Source organism: Corella eumyota, chromosome 4 (assembly GCF_963082875.1).
Source record: "Corella eumyota chromosome 4, kaCorEumy4.1, whole genome shotgun sequence".
Lineage (NCBI taxonomy): Eukaryota > Metazoa > Chordata > Ascidiacea > Phlebobranchia > Corellidae > Corella > Corella eumyota.
This window is the reverse complement of record NC_137493.1, coordinates 6,029,291-6,051,685: the sequence shown is the minus strand read 5'-3', so window position 1 is coordinate 6,051,685 and position 22,395 is coordinate 6,029,291. Positions and strand designations below refer to the sequence as shown.

The 22,395-nt window shown below is 29.8% G+C and overlaps 5 protein-coding genes across 6 annotated transcripts; all 5 read left to right on the top strand.

The window, feature by feature from the left end:
• Positions 1-2,175: 2,175 nt before the first annotated feature.
• Positions 2,176-3,902, top strand: LOC145750683 (melatonin receptor type 1A-like). Its single transcript, XM_082566764.1, has 7 exons — positions 2,176-2,248; positions 2,378-2,704; positions 2,780-3,070; positions 3,152-3,303; positions 3,371-3,530; positions 3,596-3,698; positions 3,779-3,902. Exons 1-7 carry the CDS (start codon positions 2,176-2,178, stop codon positions 3,900-3,902), a joined length of 1,230 nt encoding a protein of 409 aa, XP_082422890.1.
• Positions 3,903-5,226: 1,324 nt separating this feature from the next.
• LOC145751182 (melatonin receptor type 1B-B-like) lies at positions 5,227-7,007 on the top strand. Its single transcript, XM_082567282.1, has 6 exons — positions 5,227-5,747; positions 5,823-6,113; positions 6,203-6,345; positions 6,447-6,606; positions 6,684-6,786; positions 6,856-7,007. The coding sequence occupies exons 1-6, from the start codon at positions 5,237-5,239 to the stop codon at positions 6,962-6,964; spliced, it is 1,317 nt and encodes a 438-aa protein (XP_082423408.1). The 5' UTR covers positions 5,227-5,236; the 3' UTR covers positions 6,965-7,007.
• Positions 7,008-10,789: 3,782 nt separating this feature from the next.
• On the top strand, positions 10,790-13,957 carry LOC145750682 (sodium- and chloride-dependent taurine transporter-like). Its single transcript, XM_082566763.1, has 12 exons — positions 10,790-10,923; positions 11,024-11,155; positions 11,390-11,633; positions 11,733-11,865; positions 11,969-12,103; positions 12,203-12,306; positions 12,380-12,473; positions 12,789-12,932; positions 13,028-13,165; positions 13,337-13,543; positions 13,673-13,843; positions 13,898-13,957. The coding sequence occupies exons 1-12, from the start codon at positions 10,797-10,799 to the stop codon at positions 13,955-13,957; spliced, it is 1,689 nt and encodes a 562-aa protein (XP_082422889.1). The 5' UTR covers positions 10,790-10,796.
• Positions 13,958-14,524: 567 nt separating this feature from the next.
• Positions 14,525-19,057, top strand: LOC145750681 (uncharacterized). Its single transcript, XM_082566762.1, has 9 exons — positions 14,525-14,618; positions 16,663-16,913; positions 17,210-17,301; positions 17,409-17,457; positions 17,569-17,651; positions 17,735-17,873; positions 18,032-18,202; positions 18,335-18,649; positions 18,743-19,057. The coding sequence occupies exons 1-9, from the start codon at positions 14,525-14,527 to the stop codon at positions 19,055-19,057; spliced, it is 1,509 nt and encodes a 502-aa protein (XP_082422888.1).
• An 867-nt stretch (positions 19,058-19,924) lies between these two features.
• LOC145750522 (uncharacterized) lies at positions 19,925-22,163 on the top strand. 2 transcript variants are annotated; one of them, XM_082566580.1, is made up of 7 exons: positions 19,925-20,063; positions 20,416-20,518; positions 20,623-20,716; positions 20,823-20,925; positions 20,991-21,104; positions 21,277-21,419; positions 21,662-22,163. In XM_082566580.1, the coding sequence occupies exons 2-7, from the start codon at positions 20,452-20,454 to the stop codon at positions 21,813-21,815; spliced, it is 675 nt and encodes a 224-aa protein (XP_082422706.1). In that variant the 5' UTR covers positions 19,925-20,063; positions 20,416-20,451; the 3' UTR covers positions 21,816-22,163. The 2 variants fall into 2 exon arrangements, with proteins under 2 accessions (XP_082422706.1, XP_082422705.1); XM_082566579.1 differs by lacking the exon at positions 19,925-20,063 and adding an exon at positions 20,212-20,305.
• The last annotated feature ends 232 nt before the right edge of the window (positions 22,164-22,395 follow it).

The following is a 22,395-nucleotide window of genomic DNA, read 5'->3' as shown; positions in this document are numbered from 1 at the left end:
TATTATTTTATATCATTTATTATGAAAAACGATGCGTTTGTTTCTTAAACAGACACAACAACCCTTTTCTTGTTTCTGAATTTATTACTACACAAATATAAACTTTTTTATTCTCGTTGTGGCTTTATCTTTTGAAATAAATGCTTATCTGTGTGAAAAATGTAACCTACACAACAAAGTTTGTTTATAGTTGTACAACAAAATAAATTTTATATTGCTAAAAGCAATTTTTCTTAAAAATAAGAGCTTTATTATAAACTATTTTAAGTCTCAAAATATGTTAAACCATTATTATTCTTATAAATAACCAAAAAATAGTTTAAATAGTAAATATAAAGACGTTAATTTTAATAAGCTCAAAATATTATGCCAATAAAATATAAAGTTATTTATACAAACTTGAGTAAGTGGCAATGGTTTGGATTCTATTCATAATAACTGCTACATCACCACGTATGTTAAAAGCAATTTAGTTTAAACTACCCTTGTAAAATAAAAAATTTAAAGCCAATTAAAGTGTAGTTGTTCTTTTTAGTTTGGTTTAAGGGTCAAGTAACTTTTGCCTACTTTTCTATGATTTTTATCTACTTACCGTCTCCGGAAAATTTTGATTTTGAAGACAGATTTTCCAACACACCTTTCATCGTTATGACAATCATATTTACAGTTCTACCCTATCTAATCATGGTGAGATTCGCCTTTTTTAACTTTTTAGTTTTAAACAATAGAGTTATAATAAACAAATGATTTTTTTAGACAACTATATCCATTGCTACAGCAATTTTTATTCACGTTCGCTTTAAAAAGTCGAAGCTTTTAAAATCTGATAGAAACTCTAGAGCACTGCAAAAAAACAGAAATATCTGCGTTTAAAACAGTTGTTTTAATATATTTATTACCTTAAAACTAATATGTTTCTGTTTTTTTAGCTTGATGAATGTTTTGATCTACAGCGTTCGAGATCAAACATTCAAAAATAATGTTAAAGAAATTTTTGTTTCAACAAAATCGACAACTGACGGATTTTTTGACACACCAAATAATTTGAACCAAAAACTTAGCTCTAAATAACACTGTTTTGCCAATAAAATGACTGTACATTTATGATTTGTTGTGAAGTTTATGTTCATTAAAAAGTTTGTTAGACAATACCTTGAAAAATAGAAAAAGAAAGAGGGGTAATACATTAATGCAATAAGAACTAAAAATCTAGACAATAATTTAATTATTAAATTTAAATGTCAAATTTGAATTTTTTAATTAGTCTGTTAGCTACAATTTTCAAATATTAATATAAGAACACCAAAATTAAGCCCCACAGCGTAATTCAAAAATAATCACAAATGCATTCTAATAAAAGTTTAGTTAACTCAACACATAATTTATTAAAATAAATATTTCAAAAAAAATTTATTTTCATTAATAAAAATAATACATTTGCGCAATATCCAGGCATATCGACAAAGATTGCTATTGTGTATTCACAAATTTAAACCTTTTTTCCATTTTTGTTGTGACCAAATCTTTTAAAATATGTGTTATCTTGTTAAATGTAGCCTACATAACAAGGCTTGTTTATACCTTTTTCACAAAACAGAACGCGTTAGCAAGTTTATATTTACAAATTTTAATATTGCACAAACCCAACTAAGAATACTCAATAATTTAAATTGTATTTAAATTGCCATAAAACGTAACATGACGATAAGTTGTTTGTTCGATTTTACAATATAAACTTCCGACGTTACATTACGATTAACCAGAATGCTTAACTAATAAAATGACGCTGGAAGCAATTTACAAGTTTAGATCACGATTTAGTGTATGCTATGCCTAAGACTGTATTTAATATATTATCTGTAGAAGGAAATAGCTAAGCGTAAGTTGTAATTTAACATTAAAATATGTCAAGTGAGAATATTTTTAACAGTTTTTATTTCCATACCTTAAGATAGTACAAGCAATATTTAGAAAAAAATTATTACAGTTGCTTAAGCTATAATTTCTCGTGTTATTATCATGTAAATTATGATTACATTATCAATATTTAAAAGAGGTTGGATAATAAAACGTTAGTATGAATACATGCAAAACGTATTAAACAGTTGTTTTATGCTTTATAGATTAATGAAAAAACACCAGTGATTAAGTATACAAAACTTAAAATATATAAAAATGACAAGTGAATATGATTTCGATAATTTTTCCTCATCAACTATGAAAGCGACAAATGATTTGTACGAGCAAGGTTCAGGGTTGAGCATTTTTTATGATGAATTTGGGAACTATTTTAATTTTACCATAAACGGCACAAATTTTAAATTTTATATTGACCCATACTATAAACCTTCCCTTGATACATTTATACCCGATTCAGTGCTGAAGTTAGAAGGAAATGATTGTCAAAACAATACATACAACTACACTGAAGACCTAAACTGTGTGCAGAAATTTCAACAAGTATGCGGATTTCCTGCCTTTTGCAACAACTCAGCTATTGAAGTGTGTTCAAACAAAACCATTTTAACCGAATGTAGTGAATGCAACGTTGGGTATGCTGCCTTATTTGCTACAGCCTGCATTATTTTAGGTCTTCTTATATTGATTGGAAATTCTTTGGTGATTTGGAGTGTTTTTAAGGAGAAAAAAAAGTCCAAACAAAATAAAATCAAAGCTTCTTTGGCGTTTGCTGATATTTTTACTGGTAAAACCATATTTTAATGTTACCTTTTCAGTCGTTTTTTGATAACATATAATTAAAACTATTTTTAAATTGCAGCAATCAAACTTTTGGTGATAGTAGTTTACAACTTTTCTTGGACTATTGTTTCAACCCCAGCCTACATCGAGGCAACACATTTATCTTTGCGGGGATCAAAACAAGCAATTGTCGGGGGAATATTTTACTTGCTCGGGTTCACAGCTTCTTTATACCATTTAGTATTTTTAGGATTACAGCGCTTTTACGCCATTACGTGGCCGTTAAAATATCGACAGCAAAGCACTTTGGTCTTTTATAGTGGATTGGCAATGGTTTGGATTTTATCCATAATAACTGCTACATCGCCACGTATGTTAAAAGCATTTTATTTTAAACTACCCTTGTGGAATGATAATGTAAAAGTCAATCTTGATGTTATTGTTTTTTTAGTTTGGTTCCAGGATCAAGTAACGTTTGCCTACTTTTCTATGGCGTTTATCTATTTTCCGTCTCCGGAAAAATTTGATTTTGGCATTAGATTTTCGAACACACCTTCAATCGTTATAACAATTATGTTTACAGTACTACCCTATCTAATCATGGTATGATTTACCCATTATGATATCTTATGTTTTAAAAAATGTTGTTACTAAACAAATTACTATTTAGACATTTCTTTCCATTGCTACAGCGATATTAATTCATGTTCGTTTTAAAAAATCCAAGCTCGTAAATTCTAATAAAACATCTATTAAGAAAAACAACAAAATGGAGATTGCTGCATTTAAAACAGTTGTTTTAATGCAAATTGGATTTACTTTGACTTTAGGTAATTTAAATAACAACTATTATTCTTTATATTTTATATAAAATAACAATAAAATTTGTATTTAGCTCCCATTATAATTGTTGCCATACTATTTCTTTCTGAATATTTTCGATGCAACGAAGTTTCAATTCCATTTACGATTTGCCTTTACCTTACAATGTCTAACAGGTATTTTAAACAAAAAAACGACCATGGTAATTAAATTAAGAATTTAAAATGTTATTAGGTTTAAAAATTGTTTTTTTTAGCTTGGTAAATGTTTTGATCTACAGCTTTCGAGATCAAACTTTCAAAAAACAAGTTAAGGATATTTTTGTTTCAAAAAAATCGACAAGTGATACATTTATTGCCACCAAAAAGACGAATCTATAATTTTGCTTTAAACAATATAATGATTATATACGAAATGGAGATATTGGAGAGTTTTTCAATTTTGTAATGGTTGTATATAGCACGTTAGTATTGTTATTACTAAATCACAAAGCCTTTAGAACCTCTAAAAACGTCTGTGATTTTTACAACTTAGTTTTAAAAAAATATTAAAAATAATAAACACCAAAAACCAGGTTACCATATATTTTCGTGTGACGTAGAAAGTACTTAGTAGAGTAGTGAGTTTATACAAGCTAGTACTTTCTACGTCATCACAAACAGGGCTTTCCTTTTCCTTTTTTCAATTCAATGAATTTTTTTTAAGTTATTAAAATATAAAAAAAAGTTATTTTATGTTAAAACCATTTTTGTGTTCAGTGACACCAACTTTATTAAATTTTAAGTACAAAAAATCGCTAATATAATAGTTTAGAAATTCCAGTACATTGACATTTTTGTAATTAATATATTCGGTGGGTTACTAATTATATTGTTATTTTGTAGATAAAATACCTTCATTTACGCATTAACAAATATAAATGAAATTTTACGAATATTTGTCTAAATTGAAATGCTAAAATTGTATTTCTAATTAACGTATTTAGTAATTTCAACAAAATATTATTTTATTATTTTATATCATTTATTATGAAAAACGATGCGTTTGTTTCTTAAACAGACACAACCCTTTTCTTGTTTCTGAATTTATTACTACACAAATATAAACTTTTTTTATTCTCGTTGTGGCTTTATCTTTTAAAATAAATGCCTATCTGTGTGAAAAATGTAACCTACACAACAAAATTTGTTTATAGTTGTATAACAAAATAAATTTATATTGCTAAAAGCAATTATTCTTAAAAATACGAGCATTATTATAAACTATTTTAAGTCTCAAAATATGTTAAATCATTATTATTCTTATAAATAACCAAAAATAAATTAAATAGTAAATATAATGACGTCAATTTTAATTAGCTCGAAATATTATGCCAATAAAATATAAAGTTATTTATACAAACTTGAGTAAGAAGTAGGGCCTATCCTTACTTATTGATTTTAAAATATCCTAAAACATGACATGACGAATTGCCGTTTTTTTAATTTTATGTTGTCTGTGTATTTTGACGTTGCATGACCATTAATCAGATGATGTAACCAATAAATAAAGCTGGAGGCAATTTTTAAGTTTTAATCACAATTTAGTTTTTGCTGTAAGCTCCATGGTGTATTTAATATATTATCTGTATAAAAAAATAGCTAAAGAAAACTTTTAAATTTAAGAAAATATGTCAAGTGAAAAAATTTTTTTATGAAAAAAAGATTAAGAAAATATGTCAAGAGAATATGAATTTGACAGCATTCCCTTATTTTCAACTAATATACCAGAAAATCATATGTACGAGCAATATTTAAACAAAGAATACTATAGTGGAAATGGCTATGCGATAAACGAAAGTGATTACGATTTTCCAGGAGACTCTGTATTGCAAACGTATGTTTCTTATATCCCATATTTAATGTTCAACGGAACGTTTGACTTAAATAAACAAGGCAACACCACTGGCAATCTTAGTGTTGAGGTAAAGTCAGTGCGACAAGTTTGCGGATTTCCAGCCTTCTGTCACAACTCAGCAATTAAAGGATGCTCAAACACAACGATATTAACTGAATGTAGTGAATGTAGTGTAGGTTTTGCTGCCTTGTTTGTCGCAATTTGTATTTTTTTGGGTCTGCTTATATTAATTGGAAATTCGTTGGTGATATGGAGTGTGGTTACGGATAGGAAAAGGACAAAGCAGAATAAAATTAAAGCATCGCTTGCCTTTGCTGATCTTTTTACGGGTAAAGGGATTTAAACAAATAAACATTAGAATGCCTGTTTTTTTAATTTTAAAAATTTTACTTTATTTTTAACAGCAATAACCCTTTTGGTGATAGTTATTTACAACTTTTCTTGGACGATTGTTTCAACCCCAACCTACATCGAGGCAATACATTTATCTTTGCGGGGATCAAATCAAGCAATTGCCGGAGGAGTATTTTACTTGCTCGGGTTTACGGCTTCTTTATACCACTTGGTGTACCTTGGTTTACAGCGCTTCTACGCCATCATAAAGCCAATAAAATACAAAAACCAAAGTTCACTTTGGTTTAATATTGGAATGGCGATGGTTTGGGTTTTTGCAATAACCACTGCTTCAATGCCAAGTAAGTCTTAGATTGATAAATAACATGTTTTTACAAGTGTGTCGCACCTTATTTTAAAGCGTACGTTTTTTTAACTTTTTTTTGTATAGTTTGGTTTAGTGAAGAAACATTTGTTTACTTTTCCATGGTTTTCATTTATTTGCCATCTGCCGAATTTTCTGGAGAAGGATTTTCTAAACCATATTCTATTGTTACGGCAATTATCTTTACAGTTGTACCCTATATGTTTATGGTAAATGCTGCTGTTACATAATAAATGTCGTAAAATTTAATGAACACAATTTTTTTAAACATAGTTTTGTAACTTAACACTAAACATTTTTTATTATTCAGACATTTATTTCGATTTCGACGGCCATTCTTATCCATTTTAGCTTTAAAAAATCAGATTGTGTAAAGCCTGACAAAAAATCTAGTAGAAAAAGCAACGAAATAGAGATATCCGCATTTAAAACGGTTGCTTTGATGCAGTTTGGATTTTCCATAACTTTAGGTATTTAGTTTCACATTTTTTTCTTTAGCTAAAAATATATAAATTACAAATTTTTAATCTATTTTTTTTATTTTTAGCTCCTTTGGTGATAGCCGATATCTTGTACGTTTTTAATTATTTTAGATGTGATGAAATTGCAATTCCGTTTACCATTTGTATTTACCTTTCAATGTCTAACAGGTAGGGTATACTTTATCACAAAACCTGTTTATTTTAAATTTGTCAACATAACTGATTTTTTTCGTTTAGTTTGGTGAACGTTTTGATATACAGCTTTCGTGACCAAGCATTCAAAAAAAAAGTTAAAGCAATTTTAACATCATCAAAATTGACAAAGGTCTTTTGTAGAACCAAATAAAACGAAATTGAATATTTATTTTAACTTAAAAACTCAGCTGTTCATGTGCACTAAATTATGTTGTGATATCAAAACCTGTTTGTAAAATAAATTTGACAGGTTTAAGTGAGATATGATTCCGCTGTCGTTTTGAATTTGACAAATCAATCATGAAACGGATATTAACATTCCCATCTGTTTCTTAATAACTTGTAATTTAGTTTTCTCTCTTAAAAGCCATAATATTAAAAACAAGATCTAAAAATTTGTTGCTCTAACTTATACTAGTTTCTATATCAACTTATAGAAGTTTCTTTTTTTTATTATTCCTGATTAACAATGTGATAAAACATGAATAACTGTACTTATGTAGGCTATATAAGTTGCAAAATTATCTTACTTTGAATTACTTTGTCGCAGTGCACGACAATCGTAAAAAAGAGCTACTGTAGTAAAGTATACAAATTTGACAAAGTTTACCAATATAACATTGGTTTATATTTTGAATTACTTATGTCAAGTTGTGACTTAAATTTTAGTAAGTGCTTTAAATTAATATCCTAACAAGAACGAGTTAAACGCGCGAAGTGTGCTGTGTACGTCATTTAAGAACCAACATTTAAAATAATAATAAATTAAAAAGTGTGTGTTTTGTTTGATTATTACGACCACATCGTGACTTACTAATCAAACATTTAACAAAAGGTTGAAAATTGTTTAAGTTTTAAAAATCGTTATGTCATTTGAATATTACGATTATATATTTGATGATAACACAACTAGTGGAAATTTTACCGATCGATTTAATTACATATTAAACACCACATATAATGGAAATTCTTCCTACACAGTTCAAGAATTTGAATACAGCCCATGTGACCTTCCTTCCAATGTATTTTCAACGGTTGGAGTCTTTCCGTCTGATATAGTTATACTCGATTGTCCCTTATTTGATTTGTCGGAAGACGACCACTCATTAGAAATAGGCTTTGTTCTTAATGATAACACTAGCAACATTTACAGAACCTTGTGTGGATTTCCAGCGTTCTGCAACAACTCTGCATTCGACGTATGTTCGAATACAACGATTTTAACTAAGTGTAGTGAATGTAATGTTGGGTATGCTGCCTTGTTTGCCACAGTCTGTATTATACTGGGTTTGCTCATATTGATTGGAAATTCATTGGTGATTTGGAGTGTTGCTAAGGACAGAAAAAGGTCGAAGCAAAATAAAATTAAGGCATCGCTAGCTTTTGCTGATTTATTTACAGGTATAAAAATTTCCACAATATATTGAAGATGATTTATTTTTTAAATTCGTTGGAAAACTCAAATTGTAGCCTGCTTAGTTTTGTAGTTTGAAAACAATTTTAAAAATTTTAAAGAACTAAATTTAATTTTAATAATTATATAAGTTTTCTAGCAATTTTTCACTTCGTTGTTTTTATAGCAATCAACTTGCTCGTAGTAGTGGTCTACAACTTCTCTTGGACGATTGTTTCAACCCCAAACCACATTGAGCAAAAACATTTAGCTTTGCGGGGATCAAAGCAAGCAATCGTCGGGGGAATATTTTACATGTTAGGGTTTACAGCTTCGTTGTACCACTTGTTATTTCTTGGATTGCAGCGCTTTTACGCTATCATGTGGCCAATTAAATACAAACAGCAAAGCTCGTTCTGGTTTCATATGGGCCTGACATTGGTTTGGGTACTTGCAATTACTGCTGCAACAATACCACGTAAGTTGTAGATTTAAATAAAAAAGTAAATTAGATGTTTAGATTAGCCCAACAATTAAACTATCTTTTTTATTACAGTTTGGTACGATGGGCATGTAATATTTGCCTACTTTTCCAGTGTTTTTCTTTATTTACCAACACAAGAATCATTCGATTTTGGAAATCATTTTTCCAGCACCCCGTCAATTATCATGACAGTTATTTTTACAGCCTTTCCATTTGTCTTTATGGTAATGCACAGTTCTTTCATAAAACTATACAGAAAATAAAGCCATAGTGATGATACAAAAAATGCCTTAAAGGGTTATTTAAAACCTATTTAAATAAAAAACAAGATTTTTTTACTTAGACAACCAATACGATTGCCACTGCAATTTTGATTCACTATCGTTTTAAAAAATCCAACGCTGTCAGAAATAACAATGAATTAACAAACAAAATGGAAATATCAGCTTTTAAAACTGTTGCACTTATGCAGTTTGGATTTACCATTACCCTAGGTACATTTTTTTCTCTTAACACTTTTGAAAATTTACTAAATAACTTAAAAATTTAGAATTATTTCTTTTTTTTAGCACCAATCGTTATTGGAGAAATTATGTTTCTTGTAAGATATTTTCGATGCGATGAAATTTCGATTCCGTTCACAATTTGTCTCTACCTTTCAATGTCTAACAGGTAAATTAAAAAAGAATACGAGTTTTAAATATTCTGCGTTTTTTTTTTAAATATTCTGCGTATTTAAACGACAACTTGCTCTATTTTTAGTTTGGTGAATGTACTGGTTTACAGCGCCCGCGATAAAGAATTCAAAGAAAAAGTTAAAGGAATTTTCGTTTTAACCAAACCGATAGATGCACTCCCCGCCCCACCCGCAAACTTGTAATGAACGTTTTTGTGCAAAAAAACTTCTTGAAATTCTGTATCGCATATTTAATGTTGTTTGTGTACAATAATTTGTCATGATGTTCTTATAATCTACTTGTTTAAAGAGATTGAAAGATATATAAGAGATAAAATATAGTCTGTAGAAACTAATCGTATTTTTTGTGTTTAAAATAATAAAAAATGAATGCAAAAGTTAAATTTTATCCCAATGTAAGTTAAAAAAAGAGAATTATTAGTAACAATTTTATTTAGTTTTCTTACTTGTTCTAAACACAATAAAAGAAAGAAAAATACTGCTGATTACATCACATTAAATATTGTGGGGATATGTTATGTTTACATTAAATTAACAAGTTAACCAAATATAATATCAGTTCATTATAAATTGGTATTGTTGGTAAAATATTTAAACAAAAACATGGATTTATATCACCAAATAATTTTTTGTTGGTAACTCTATTTAAAACCAAGTGTTAATTGGTATGGCAAAATTTATCTATATTTAAGTCATATATTCCCTAAGGTTTCAGCTCAAAGCATTTCAATTTACGTAGCGATGTTGTTTTTCAGTTGTAGTAGTTTAAATTTAAAAACATTAGCTGTTATGCATGCAATATGTTGCATACAACAATATTAATAAAAGTAAGTTCATACTTTCTGGATTAAAAAGATTAAGCATAAAAAAAGAAAAAATTGTAAATATACTGAATAAACACTTATGAGCAAGTAGTTGTATTAAAGTTTTGGTGTATCAGAATTTTACCCATAATTTTTATCAGATTATAGTTAAAATATTGATTTATTTTTGTTGACATTACAGCAACTATTAGTATAACTTCCCTTAAGCTTTGTAATGTTTAGTAAATACGATAATTGTTTATAATTATCTTAACACGATTTTTGACTCATTCGAATGTCATTGCAGCATGATTTAAAACTAAGTGCTGAATTACATAAAACCAACCACTATTAGATTGGTTTGTGAAGTAATAGCATGGGTTGAGCATCTAAAAATACTCTATAAGTAATACTAAAAGAATTAAAGATTTGATAAAAAGAATCTTAAGTTGTTTACTTCTTCGCTAGCAGGAAGTACCTACGTAACACGCAATACACCAAGAAACGCCAATAAATAAAAACATAAACAGTTTTGGTTTGCGTCATATTTCAGAATGTTATACAAATTTAATTTAAGTGTATAAAGCAACAACATAGGATTGCATAATGAAGGGAGCAAACTTAAGAGAAAAATGGAGTACAAAGTTCGACTTTGTTTTTGTTACTATGGGAACAGCAATTGGCCTTGGAAATCTATGGAGATTTCCATATTTGTGTTATAAAAACGGAGGAGGTAAGACGAGTTAAATTTACAAATTATTTATTATACATTTTTAAATGAAATAACCTTATAGTTTATTATAGATATTTTATAACTTTTTTTAAATTTGCAGGAGCGTTTTTGATTCCTTATTTTGTAACACTTATGCTGATTGTATTGCCACATCTTATATTACAAACGGCACTTGGGCAGTACACAAGCAAGTCGTCGATCAAAGCCTGGGGTATTGTTCCTATAATGCGAGGTAAATTTTGGCAAACTAGTTTAATAAAATACCAAACTTTAGCTTAGTACAACTTCTACATCTTTGTTAACTTAAACGTAATGCCATTTTTATTTATTTTATTTTTGAAAATATACTATTTTTAAAATTATTAAATGTATTAAACCCTAATATTATTACACAGGGCATAAAAAAGATCTTTCACAAAATATTCAGTTCCAATTTTATTTAAATGATTCTTGTCTTGCAATTTAGGACTTGGCTTTGCATGTGTTTTTATTGGGTATGGTGCACATATGATATATGGAACTATAATATCTTGGTCCCTGCGTTATTTGTATTCAAGTTTCTTTAAAGTTTTACCTTGGACGACATGTTCTAACACATGGAATACACCAAATTGCAGTGCATATGAAATTGGCAATCTAACCACCGAAACGACTTTTAACATTTCAATAGAAAGCAGTTCTAAAGTCTCGGCTGCTGTGGAGTTTTGGGAGTAAGTTAGGCTTGAAATCATTTTAGTTACTGACTTAACAAATTTATCTTAATAGCTTAAAAAAGTACGATTTCAATTAAAAATATTAAACAATTTCAGAAACAATGTCTTACAGCTAACAGACGGTATCCACAACTTAGGTGCCTTAAGGTTGGACCTAATTATATGCATGTTTTTGACGTGGGGTATTGCGTTTCTTTGTGTATTTAAAAGCATCAACTGGACAAGCAAGGTGACTTAACAAAATATATACCAGAATATAAGTTTTTTTTAATACTGTGTTTTGAATATATATCTGGCATAACCTTTTAAAAACATAAGGTTTTATTGTTCAGATCACTTATGTTACTGCATCGTTGCCTCCGATTATGCTGTTAGCAATATTTATCCGTGGGATTCTGTTGGACGGAGCATCTGACGGAATAAAATATTTCGTTTCTCCGAATATTTCTAAGTTAATAGAGCCACAGGTATAGTAAACAGGGCAAAAAAAGCTTGCAAATTACAATACACAAAATTTTTCAGATTTTATATCATTACCACGAATTAAAATTTATGCTTTTTTATAGGTTTGGAAAGAAGCTACCCTGCAAAACATGTATTCTCTTTCACTAACCTCGGATATTATGATTACGCTGGGAAGTTACAACAATTACAACCATAACTTTTATAGGTAACATCATAACACCGTTAATCTATAGTTTGTTGGTCAATAATTAACGACAACGCGCTTGCTTTTGTTGTAGGGATTCTATGATTTTGTGTGCTGCTAACAGTGGTGCAAGTATTCTATCCGGTTTTACTGTGTTTGCAACTTTGGGTTTTATGGCTAAGCAACAGGTTTGTACATAAGTATCCCGACAAAATGTTTTTGTTTGTAATTTTAAAATGTAAAATGCTGTAATTTGCATATAGGCCCAAAGAATTACCAAATTTTTACCGGAAGGAAATTAGATATATTTGCGTGGCAGCTGTTTAGATTAATGTTAAATGTTTAGATTAATGTTAAACATGTTTATGTGTTAAAATTACATCTGAAGTGTTTAAACAAATATTAAAAATATCTCGCCTAAAATTGTTTAGGCGTTTAATTGTAAGCAACTTATTATGTTACCTTAGTAATAATATAATTACTATATCCGATAACTTGTTTAGAATACTTCCATTGAAACAGTTGCGGAATCAGGGCCTGGCCTGGCGTTTACCGTTTACCCACAAGCATTGTCCATGATGCCATTTGCTCAATTTTGGTCTGTTCTGTTTTTTCTTACTTTGTTTCTCTTAGGATTGGACTCATTGGTACAATACAATACCTTAGCAATAATATATTTCATTTTTAACTCAAACATATATGGTAAACTAATATTTGCATAAAAACATTCTTTTTTACACAGTTTGCTTTTATTGAAGCCATGATAGCTATCGTTCAAGATATGTACCCGAGTTTAAGAAAAAAACGTTATATAAGAAGTTTAATAGGAATGGTAGTAGTTGTATCAAGCGCCTTGATAGGGTTAACTACCGTTACCCAGGTTAGTTTATGTTAATCTAAATAAATTTTATTCAAGACTATTTTTTGGAAAGTTGTATTAAAATTTAACTAAGTTAATAACCTACATAAGCTACTAACTTTCAGTAAAAACCTGGTCCATAACATATATTGCTCAAAAAGTTTGTTTTATTTTGAAACACTTTACTTTCAGGGCGGAATATATGTTATTACTTTGGTTGACAACTACATTGCTACCGGTTGGGGCGTTATGATAGTGGTTGTGCTTGAATCAATAACAATATCTTGGTTGTACGGAACAGATAAGTTTTACAGACATGTGTGTGATATGCTGGGATTTCGTCCAAAATTTCCTTGGTTTAAATACTGCTGGAAATACGTTTCGCCAATAACATGCATAGTACGTTTCGAATTTTGCAGTTATTTTTCAAAACCTTTAAAGCATGTTAATATTATAAAGCGAATTTCCAACTAGAGTTTTTGTTCTAAGATATTTATAAGGTTTAAAAACGGATTATATTATATCCAGGGCATGTTCATTTACTGCTTAATAACCGATAGAACTTTAACCTACAACCGGGATTACGTATTTCCCACGTGGTCTATTGCGATTGGCTGGATCTTGTCGTTGTCCGGCATTTTATTCGTACCTGGTTTTGCATTGGTTCATACTTTAAAAAAGTTTTTCAGAAAACAAAAGGTAAACCATATAACATAAGTTTCTTCCAAAAACTAACCTGGTTTATTTTTTTAGAGAAATAATTTAGAAACGAAGGACCCTGTGGAGCTGGTTGAATTAAATGAAATTCAATAAATTTCAAATAATTTTTTTAATTTTGTAATTATAATTATTTATTTCCACGTATTTATTGTTTTTTTTAGCATTAAATTATCGCATCTTAAAGTTATTATATCAACACTTTATATATTTTTACCTAACATTACGCAATAGAACGAATCTTATATGCCGACATTCTCTTTACCCTGTGTAGAGTTCGTGACTTAGATTTAAATGACGAATATAGTTTGTTTTATTACACAATGTACTATTGAGGTTTTTGTTTTATTTACATAATTGGGTATGTGATTGTATTAATCATAGCTTTAGATAAGATATATCTAAAACGCAATAAAGGATGTGAAATCCTTTATTTTAGCTGTTTCATTCTTATTATAAAATAAAAAGAAACTTTCTCCAAATGGTGTTTATGGAAAAAAGGGCAACCCAAACCAGGCGGGCGCTATTTGATTTGTAACATCATAGGAAATAAAAAAACTTATATCTTTAGGTTTGGTTATATAGCAGTCGCGCGCCGTAGTTTTATATATAAATATATTCTAGGGCCGCTGATGTTTTAAAAAAGCGAGCAGACTATAATAAATGGAATCTAAAAATACAACAAACTCTTTAGAAGATAAAAGTTCTTTGAATTATTGGAATACACCAGCAATATTAAGATCCTGTACATTAGAAGGCAAGTTTTGTAGTAAATTTTAAAATTTTTATACAAATTACTAGAAGATATTAATATTTCTTAGTTGCCACTTATAATTTTAACAAATGACCAAATTATATTCTATAAATAGCGTACAAATAGATCGAATTAAGGACAATTGGGTTGTAAATAATCAGACAAATATTTTCGTTTTTGTAAAAAGGCTTAGCCGATCAAATATAACGACTTTTACTTGAAACCTATTATTTATTTATTAGAATTCAACAACATAATAATCCAAGCGGTTATGTCATTTTTGTATTAGGGAATATGGTGTAATTCGAAGCGTTTATTTTTTCCTTGTAAATTACTTGGTAAACATGGCGTACATGATTTAAATAAATTTGTTGTACGCAATATTAATTGTTTGGTACTAAAGCAAAACACCGCAACGACATTAATTACCGGCAGGCCCATACAAGACTGTTTGATTATCGGAAAATTAGGTTGTAAATCTTAACAGAACGAGCATAAGCAAACAGTTGAACTTAGATTGTAATCTCGAGTTTAAGAGATATTGAAAGCAAACACTTTGCTTTACCGATGTGCAGATAGTATTCATTTTATTAAATAAATTGCAGATTTGACTTGTTAGCGACTGATGGATAGTAAAGATTTAAATAATCTTTCATTTTTATTAAAAGAATTTATTTATTAAAAATAATTTAGGGTTGTAGGATTGATGAAAATACCTAATTTTAAGTAAATCAAAAAAAGGCAGCTGTTTTTATAAATATTTAATTTGTTCCATAGCCCTATGAAAGTAATATTTATTGTATTACAAAAGCATGCCAGTACCAACTTGCACAACAAAATAAACTTAGCTTTAAAAAACTGGTCATATTTTATGACGTCACTTTTTTATGATTTATTTGTTTGCCAGTGTCTGACAAAATAGCTAGGTAAGCTCTAAATGTCATTCCAAATTATCTTTAAAATACGGAATCTATTCTCCACACTCAGTTTCTTAGGCAACGCGCCGACTAATTTAAACAACAATAAGGGACCCTAATAAGATAGCTCACATAACTACCAGCGACAATGGCATAAAAGTACCATCTTCCAATTGTCTGTAAAATATTGGAAATGACTGAATACATGATTAGCAAACAAGGCCAGTTTACATTTCCCTATATTCTGTCTGTAACAAAAAGAAAGTCGTATCTTCGAAGTACTAAGTATATAGTGTATTTGAAAGGGTGGAGTTTTAGAAAATTTAAATTTTTGTGTAGTTTTGTTTCGTGATTTAAATTAAAAAAAGAACTCTGTAGCGATTTAGGTCCGTTGTGTATTGTATGATATAACTATGGGAAACTATAATTTGTACAAATTACGTTTTTGTATAGCAGGTAATTGTGGCAGAACCACCTTATGTATTTAATACAAATAATAAGATATTTTTTTGACAAGATAGAAATGTATTGACATTGTTTGCCGGGTGGTTCTTGGGCAAATGTTAAGCGTTTTAAATTGATTTTAATGTCGAGAAAAACACGAAAATTATTTGCTCTGCGAGCCACAAAGAAAACCACAAATATGTTTATTTGAAACAAGAAAAATATATCATAATAGAGAGGTACTAAGAAGGAAAAAGATGTTGTAAAATATAATTTATTAGTTTAAAAAATTATCAAAATTATAAATGGTTTAGCTTTATAAAATCCAAATTAAAAAATACAGCCAGTAGAAGAGACTCGTTTTTATAATTGTTTGTGTTTAAAATTTTTTAAAATGACAGTCTATTTTAAAAATGTTATGCTGGTATTTAACAACATGTGTCACTAACCGCAAACGTATATTTGCTCAATATTATGTAAAATTCCTTGATCTACGTCAAATGACGTAGTTAGTTTCAGAAATTTTGTTTAACAAGTAAGAAAACATGACTTAATATGTTAGAGCTATGTTTTAATCATGTTACACAATGTACATTACCTTTAAGATTTCAAAGTTTTTTAGTTACTCTTATTGTTTACCAATTACCTAAATTCAACGAATATAATACAATTTTCAATTTTTACAGACGAAATGCCAGAATTAAATAAGTATAGCAAGGATCAAGTACCGACACCACGTGTCCAAAACATGTATCAAACCTATGCCAACTCCAAATCCCAGGCCGGTAAAAAGCCTACTGGGGAATTTGTAGACTGGGGTACTAAACTTTACCAACTGGAATTGGAACTATCCTACAAGGACAACGAAATAGCGATCTTGAAAAAGAAGATGAAAAAAATGTCGAGCGAGCTGTACCCTAACGGCGATATGGGCAAGGTTAGTATGTCAAAGTAAAACGTCCAATTACAAAGTCGAATACATCAAAAGAATTCCCATTGAACGGCTTGTTAAATATTTATGAGTTAGAAGTACTTTGTAAGGCGAACAAATGGCGTGACTAAAGTCGTTAAAAAATAAAATATTTATGACCGTTTAGAAAACAAAAGTATTTATTCATCTTGTTTTTCCATACACTTACAATTTAAGAAAAAAAATGTCATGATAACCTAATGAACCTTACACATTCTTTAAAACTATTTAAAATATTAGTCAGGAAAATACAATATTTTTAGAGATCGCTTGTTACTTCTTTACAAGACAAATGTGAAGTTGCTGAACAGAAGTTACATCAAAAACAACAAGAATTGAAATCGGAAAGAAACAAGTAAAATCTATTTCAATTATTTCGTTTTTATTAAACTATTTTTGTAAAAAGTATCATTAGCTTAAAATATTATAATATTTATATCTTGATATTGCTTTTCCTATTAGATCAAAAGATTTAGCTTTTGAACTTGCACAAACAAAGAAAAAAAACGTCGTAAGTACACAAAAAATAAAAAATAATAGAAAGGTTTTTTTTTTGAAATTTTTTCAGAGAACAGTTCTGTCATAAAATTACCATTAATATTTAAACACTATTTTTCTACAGGCTTTACGAAAACAAAAGTTAAGCAACGAAAAAGCTGTCCAGACTGTCCCCGACAACAACAAAGCGGTACAAGTCAAATCAAAGTAAACTTAGTTATTTTTTTACAAGAAATAACCACGTGAACACTTTCTGAAACAGCACATTATTTAATAATTTATAATTTTAGGTCGGTACCAAAATCTCGTAATGCTACAACACAATGTACCCCAGTAAGAGTAAAAACCCAGCAAACCACGGTGAAACCTGATTACTTTCGACAAACTACTACAGAATCCCAGCATTCAATACACGGTCCTGAAAATAAGGTACTAAACTATTTATAGGTTTCAAGTATAGTTGTTAAAAGTATAGCCTAAAGATCTTAAAAAGGACAAAATTGCCATGAATATTGGAGTTGTGTTGTGAGACAATCTAAATTCGCCTATTCTGGTAATTCTGGTAACCCAACTTTTATTTGGTTCAGTTTCAGGAAAATCAAGTAGTTCGAGCAAATCAAATGTCGAACTCTCGATCTGCTAGCAGCAGCGGAGTGTCTTCGATCGACGAAAACGTTCAATTCGCTACAGCGTTAAAAATAAAAGAAACTGAACAATCTACCAAACTTGGCTACCCTTTGGAAATGTCCGTAACCCAGGTACGTCGAATGTTGTTAAATATTTTTATAGCATACTAATTGCAAATATATAGTAAACTAAGCTTAAAGTAAATTAACAAATTTAAAAACACCATATTATACCAGTATAAATAAGTTTATGCTTTGTAATAGGAATTCAGGGAGGGGAATGTAAAAACTGTGGTTCAGTCGAACAAGAACTTTGAAATTAAAGAAGAGCCTGTGCTTGCTGTTTCATCAACTCCACAACCTGTCAATCAAACTCGATTTTTAACCCCAACCCCGCCTACTCATTCCCAAAATCATTTCGTGTCTATGGGCGACAGCGAGCACGTGCAACCGAGTATTTTAAAGCCATCTAGCGGCCATATACGATCTGACGACAGCGGTGTGTTTAGCAGTGACACGTCACCACAAGCATCACCCAACAACACTTACATGCATCGACCTAAGCCTAGTTACTCTCAGGTAATATGTCGCTAATAAAAAAAAATAAATAAAAACAATTAAACGACTGGAATACTTGAGTAGCTAAATCTTTAAAATATCCCGATCTTTTAGATTTTGGGAGGCTCTCGATCTATTCCTACTCCGACATCTACTAAGAGAACGTACGAAAAATATCTTCCTCTTTACATGAAGGACTCCTACACAGCAAAACCACACACAAAAAGCAACGAATTTACCACCTCAACCCCATTGCGGTCTTATACGGCACCACGCTGGCAAAACGAGTACAGGGCGAATTCGCAACAGCATGCTCATTCCGGTGGACTTATACCGTATTACCTGTTTCGAAGAGATGCTGGAACTGAAAATATACGAAGAAGCGAAGCCCCGATTTATGTTCATACCTCTGAAATTAGTTTCACATAATTTTTTCACAAAAACTATTGTTTAAATATTCTAAAGTAGGTGTAGGTAGCAATTTTTATAGCAACAAAGGACTTGTTAAAGGCCTATTTTAAGTTTAATTTATCATGTTTTAAAAGAAAACATAGTAGAGTAGAATTATTTTGATAAACTAGTTTTTTTTATATAACGTTAAGTCACGCAGGACAGCAATTTTGTTTACAAGCCATTTCATGCAATTATATATTATTGTAATTTTTCATTCTTTTAATTTAAAGCTGTATGTTGTTTGAGCATTTTACTTCGCCAATGCAATTTTAATATTTCAGGAATGTATTATAGTTAGTTTTTTTTATTATCATATACCGTCCAATAATTATTTTATACAAAAATTAGAAAAAAACTTTCTTTTAAAAACCACCATAATTTTAAATCATAAAATTGGTAATATTACTTTTACTATTAATCATCATAGTAATTATATTTTACTTTCGTTTTTCCTTTATTGGCATTAATTTATTTCATGCACTTTAGAATAAAACTGTTAAAAAAATTAGAGTTTAGAAATTATGACATTCCACACCTTTATGACTGCTCGGGTTAAATTCGGAATTCCTGGGCACAACAAAGGTTGAATATTATAGATAATAAATGTGACAACATATCTTTTAACGGGGCGTTTAACCAGAGATCTAATTACTTTCGAAGCAATTTGAAACTATTATACATCTCTCACGCTGCCATTGTTTATAAAACATAAGAAATACGCACTCTTAATTAGGTTATCCATCTATTTCAAAATAGTTTTTTAAAAAAAAATACCATACTAAACTAGCAAAATACGACAATCAACTAATAATTATAGGGATGTGATATAGATTTAATTTAAGTATTTAACTTAGTAGGCTTTTTATAAGTGTTAGCTGTTTACAATAACTTCTACCTGTTTGGTACAGTATCGAGTTTCAGCAACGCTGTGTTTTGACTTTAAAATTAAAATAGCCGGCATAGGCTCAAGTAAGACCGACTGGTAAGTACGAGTTTCTGTATGTATTTTTCAATGTTTTAAACGCCCCTTGATACACAATATCCATTGTGTTTATATTTATATAACAGCGAGGCATAATAACTTAGTGGTTGTGTGTGGCTGGAAAAAGGTTTTTGTTGCACTTTAGTACCCGACATAAGCGCAACACAGACGTTTTAACAATCACTATAATAAATAGTCTTATGGCTTCTGAATAACAGTGTAAAAGTTTTAGTTAAATTATGGTAAGTTCAGGGTCTAATGAAAATGAAAAGCAAATTTATATTTGCTTGACTAAATAGAACACCCAATAGTTAAATAATGCTCTGCAAGACAGTAATTGTATTAATTTTAGGCGGAAAAAAGAAGAAGTTATTCGTGGGCAGTTGACATGGAGTATCCACTTGAAATGCAGAAACTGTCTCGGATGTCTTATTTCGGAACCGGAATAGGAAAAGGTAGGAACCAAAGCACGACGTTAAAGTTAACATAATAACAATGGTCCACGTAAAATTTTTAAAGGTTTTATTTTACTGTTGCAATAATGTATAAAATAATTTAGGTCTTCAGATCCCGGAATGGGATTACAAAAGTATCGGGGACCACAACACACCAGCTCGGCTGTTTCTACAAAAATGTCCGAGAGATATGTTTAGGTTTGTAAAATAGGCTAATAATTACTTTACAATAATACTTACAAATTTCTTTATTTTAGTAAGAGGTAGGAATCATTTTTATAATTCATTTCTCATTTTAATACAGTGTTGAATTAAAACGAGAAATGGTTGAAAATGATAAAAGGCTCAAATCTTCGATGGTCACACATCGTGTTGCAATGACCAAAGAAAAGAAACTTTTGGAACAGGTAACTTAACCTTAATTCAAATTAAAACAGTTATCTTTGTATAGCAGTTGTTATAATTTTGATAGAATATGAGAAAAAATACAAAGCCTTACGTTTGTTATCGTGGAAATATTCTGTCAAGATACGGCGAAGTTTTCAACGAACTTCCGTCTTCATTGGCAAGGAAAAATATAAATCAGGTTAATACGTGTTTTGAATAATTAAAATTATGCCATATCTAAGTTAGTTTAAAGCCAGTTTAAATATAAAATAAACTAACTTAAATAAAAAACAATACATTGGATATATGGTAACGTGGCCTCATGTTTGTTAGTACTCGTATGCATAACCTTGAATTTTTGCAATGTTTAGAATGCAATCACAGAAACAGCGGACCAGGTAGATGCACCGATGACCGTGGTCGATGCAGAAACTGTAGTCTCGGAGCAGTATGTTGCCTGCGACAGGTGTAGAAAATCGTACAAGGAAAGTAGAAACGCGGCGGATTCGTGCAGGTAAATATATTCAATTAGTTTTTAATATTTTTGCATTAGCGTAAAATAGATTAGGATTTTCATAGAATTAATTAATAATATATTGCAAAATATTAAATATTACTAGTATTTACTTCAAACTGGCGTATCAATTCTTCTAATAAATTCCCGCCAATTTAACTGACTTGTAGCGCCAGGGCTGTAGTGTACAACAACCTGAAGACAACATTATAAATTGAATAGGCAATAAAATATTTATTTAGATTTCATATGGGCCCTATTATCGGCGTATTTGGTGGAATGTGCCAACATTGTGGACAACTTGATTTTAATAAAGGTTGCATGACCGGTTATCACACAAGAAAACAAAAACAACAACAGCCAAATTCGTTCGACAATTCCAAACCCAAACCATAAATTTATATTTCTTGTTCAATACGCAAAACAGTTTTTTTGCTCAAATTTCATTTTATCAAAACCGAAGCGCTGTTGATTTTCACAAGTACTTACAATGGCTATGAGAATAACAAGTACTGTAACGTTACAGTAATGAGCAAACTTAAAAAGCGAATTTTTCTCATTAATATTACCTTTTTTACTTCCTGTCTTTATTTAATATTTACAACTTAGCTTTTGTGTGAATTTTATGTGATGCTTCCAATGTCGTTGAATAAAACTCTCACAAAATACATTTTTAGCGCTACTAGGCCAGCACTAATATTTCTTTTGCAAATCTATATAAAAAGCTGTACACTAGCAACTGTGATTGTACTACAAAGCATCTTGGCTACACTAAAAAGTCGACGCCTGATTTTTTTCTCGAGGCGCGCTTTTTGTACGATCAGCGCCGATACGCTTTCCTGGTTTTTGACGCTTTAAAATTAAAAATCTTAATTAATATTTCTGCAAATATTAAAATAACTGATATTATAGGAAGTTTATGTGCATTGAAAATAAGCATTAGGAAAAAACATTCTGTTTCAAATAAAGTAAACAA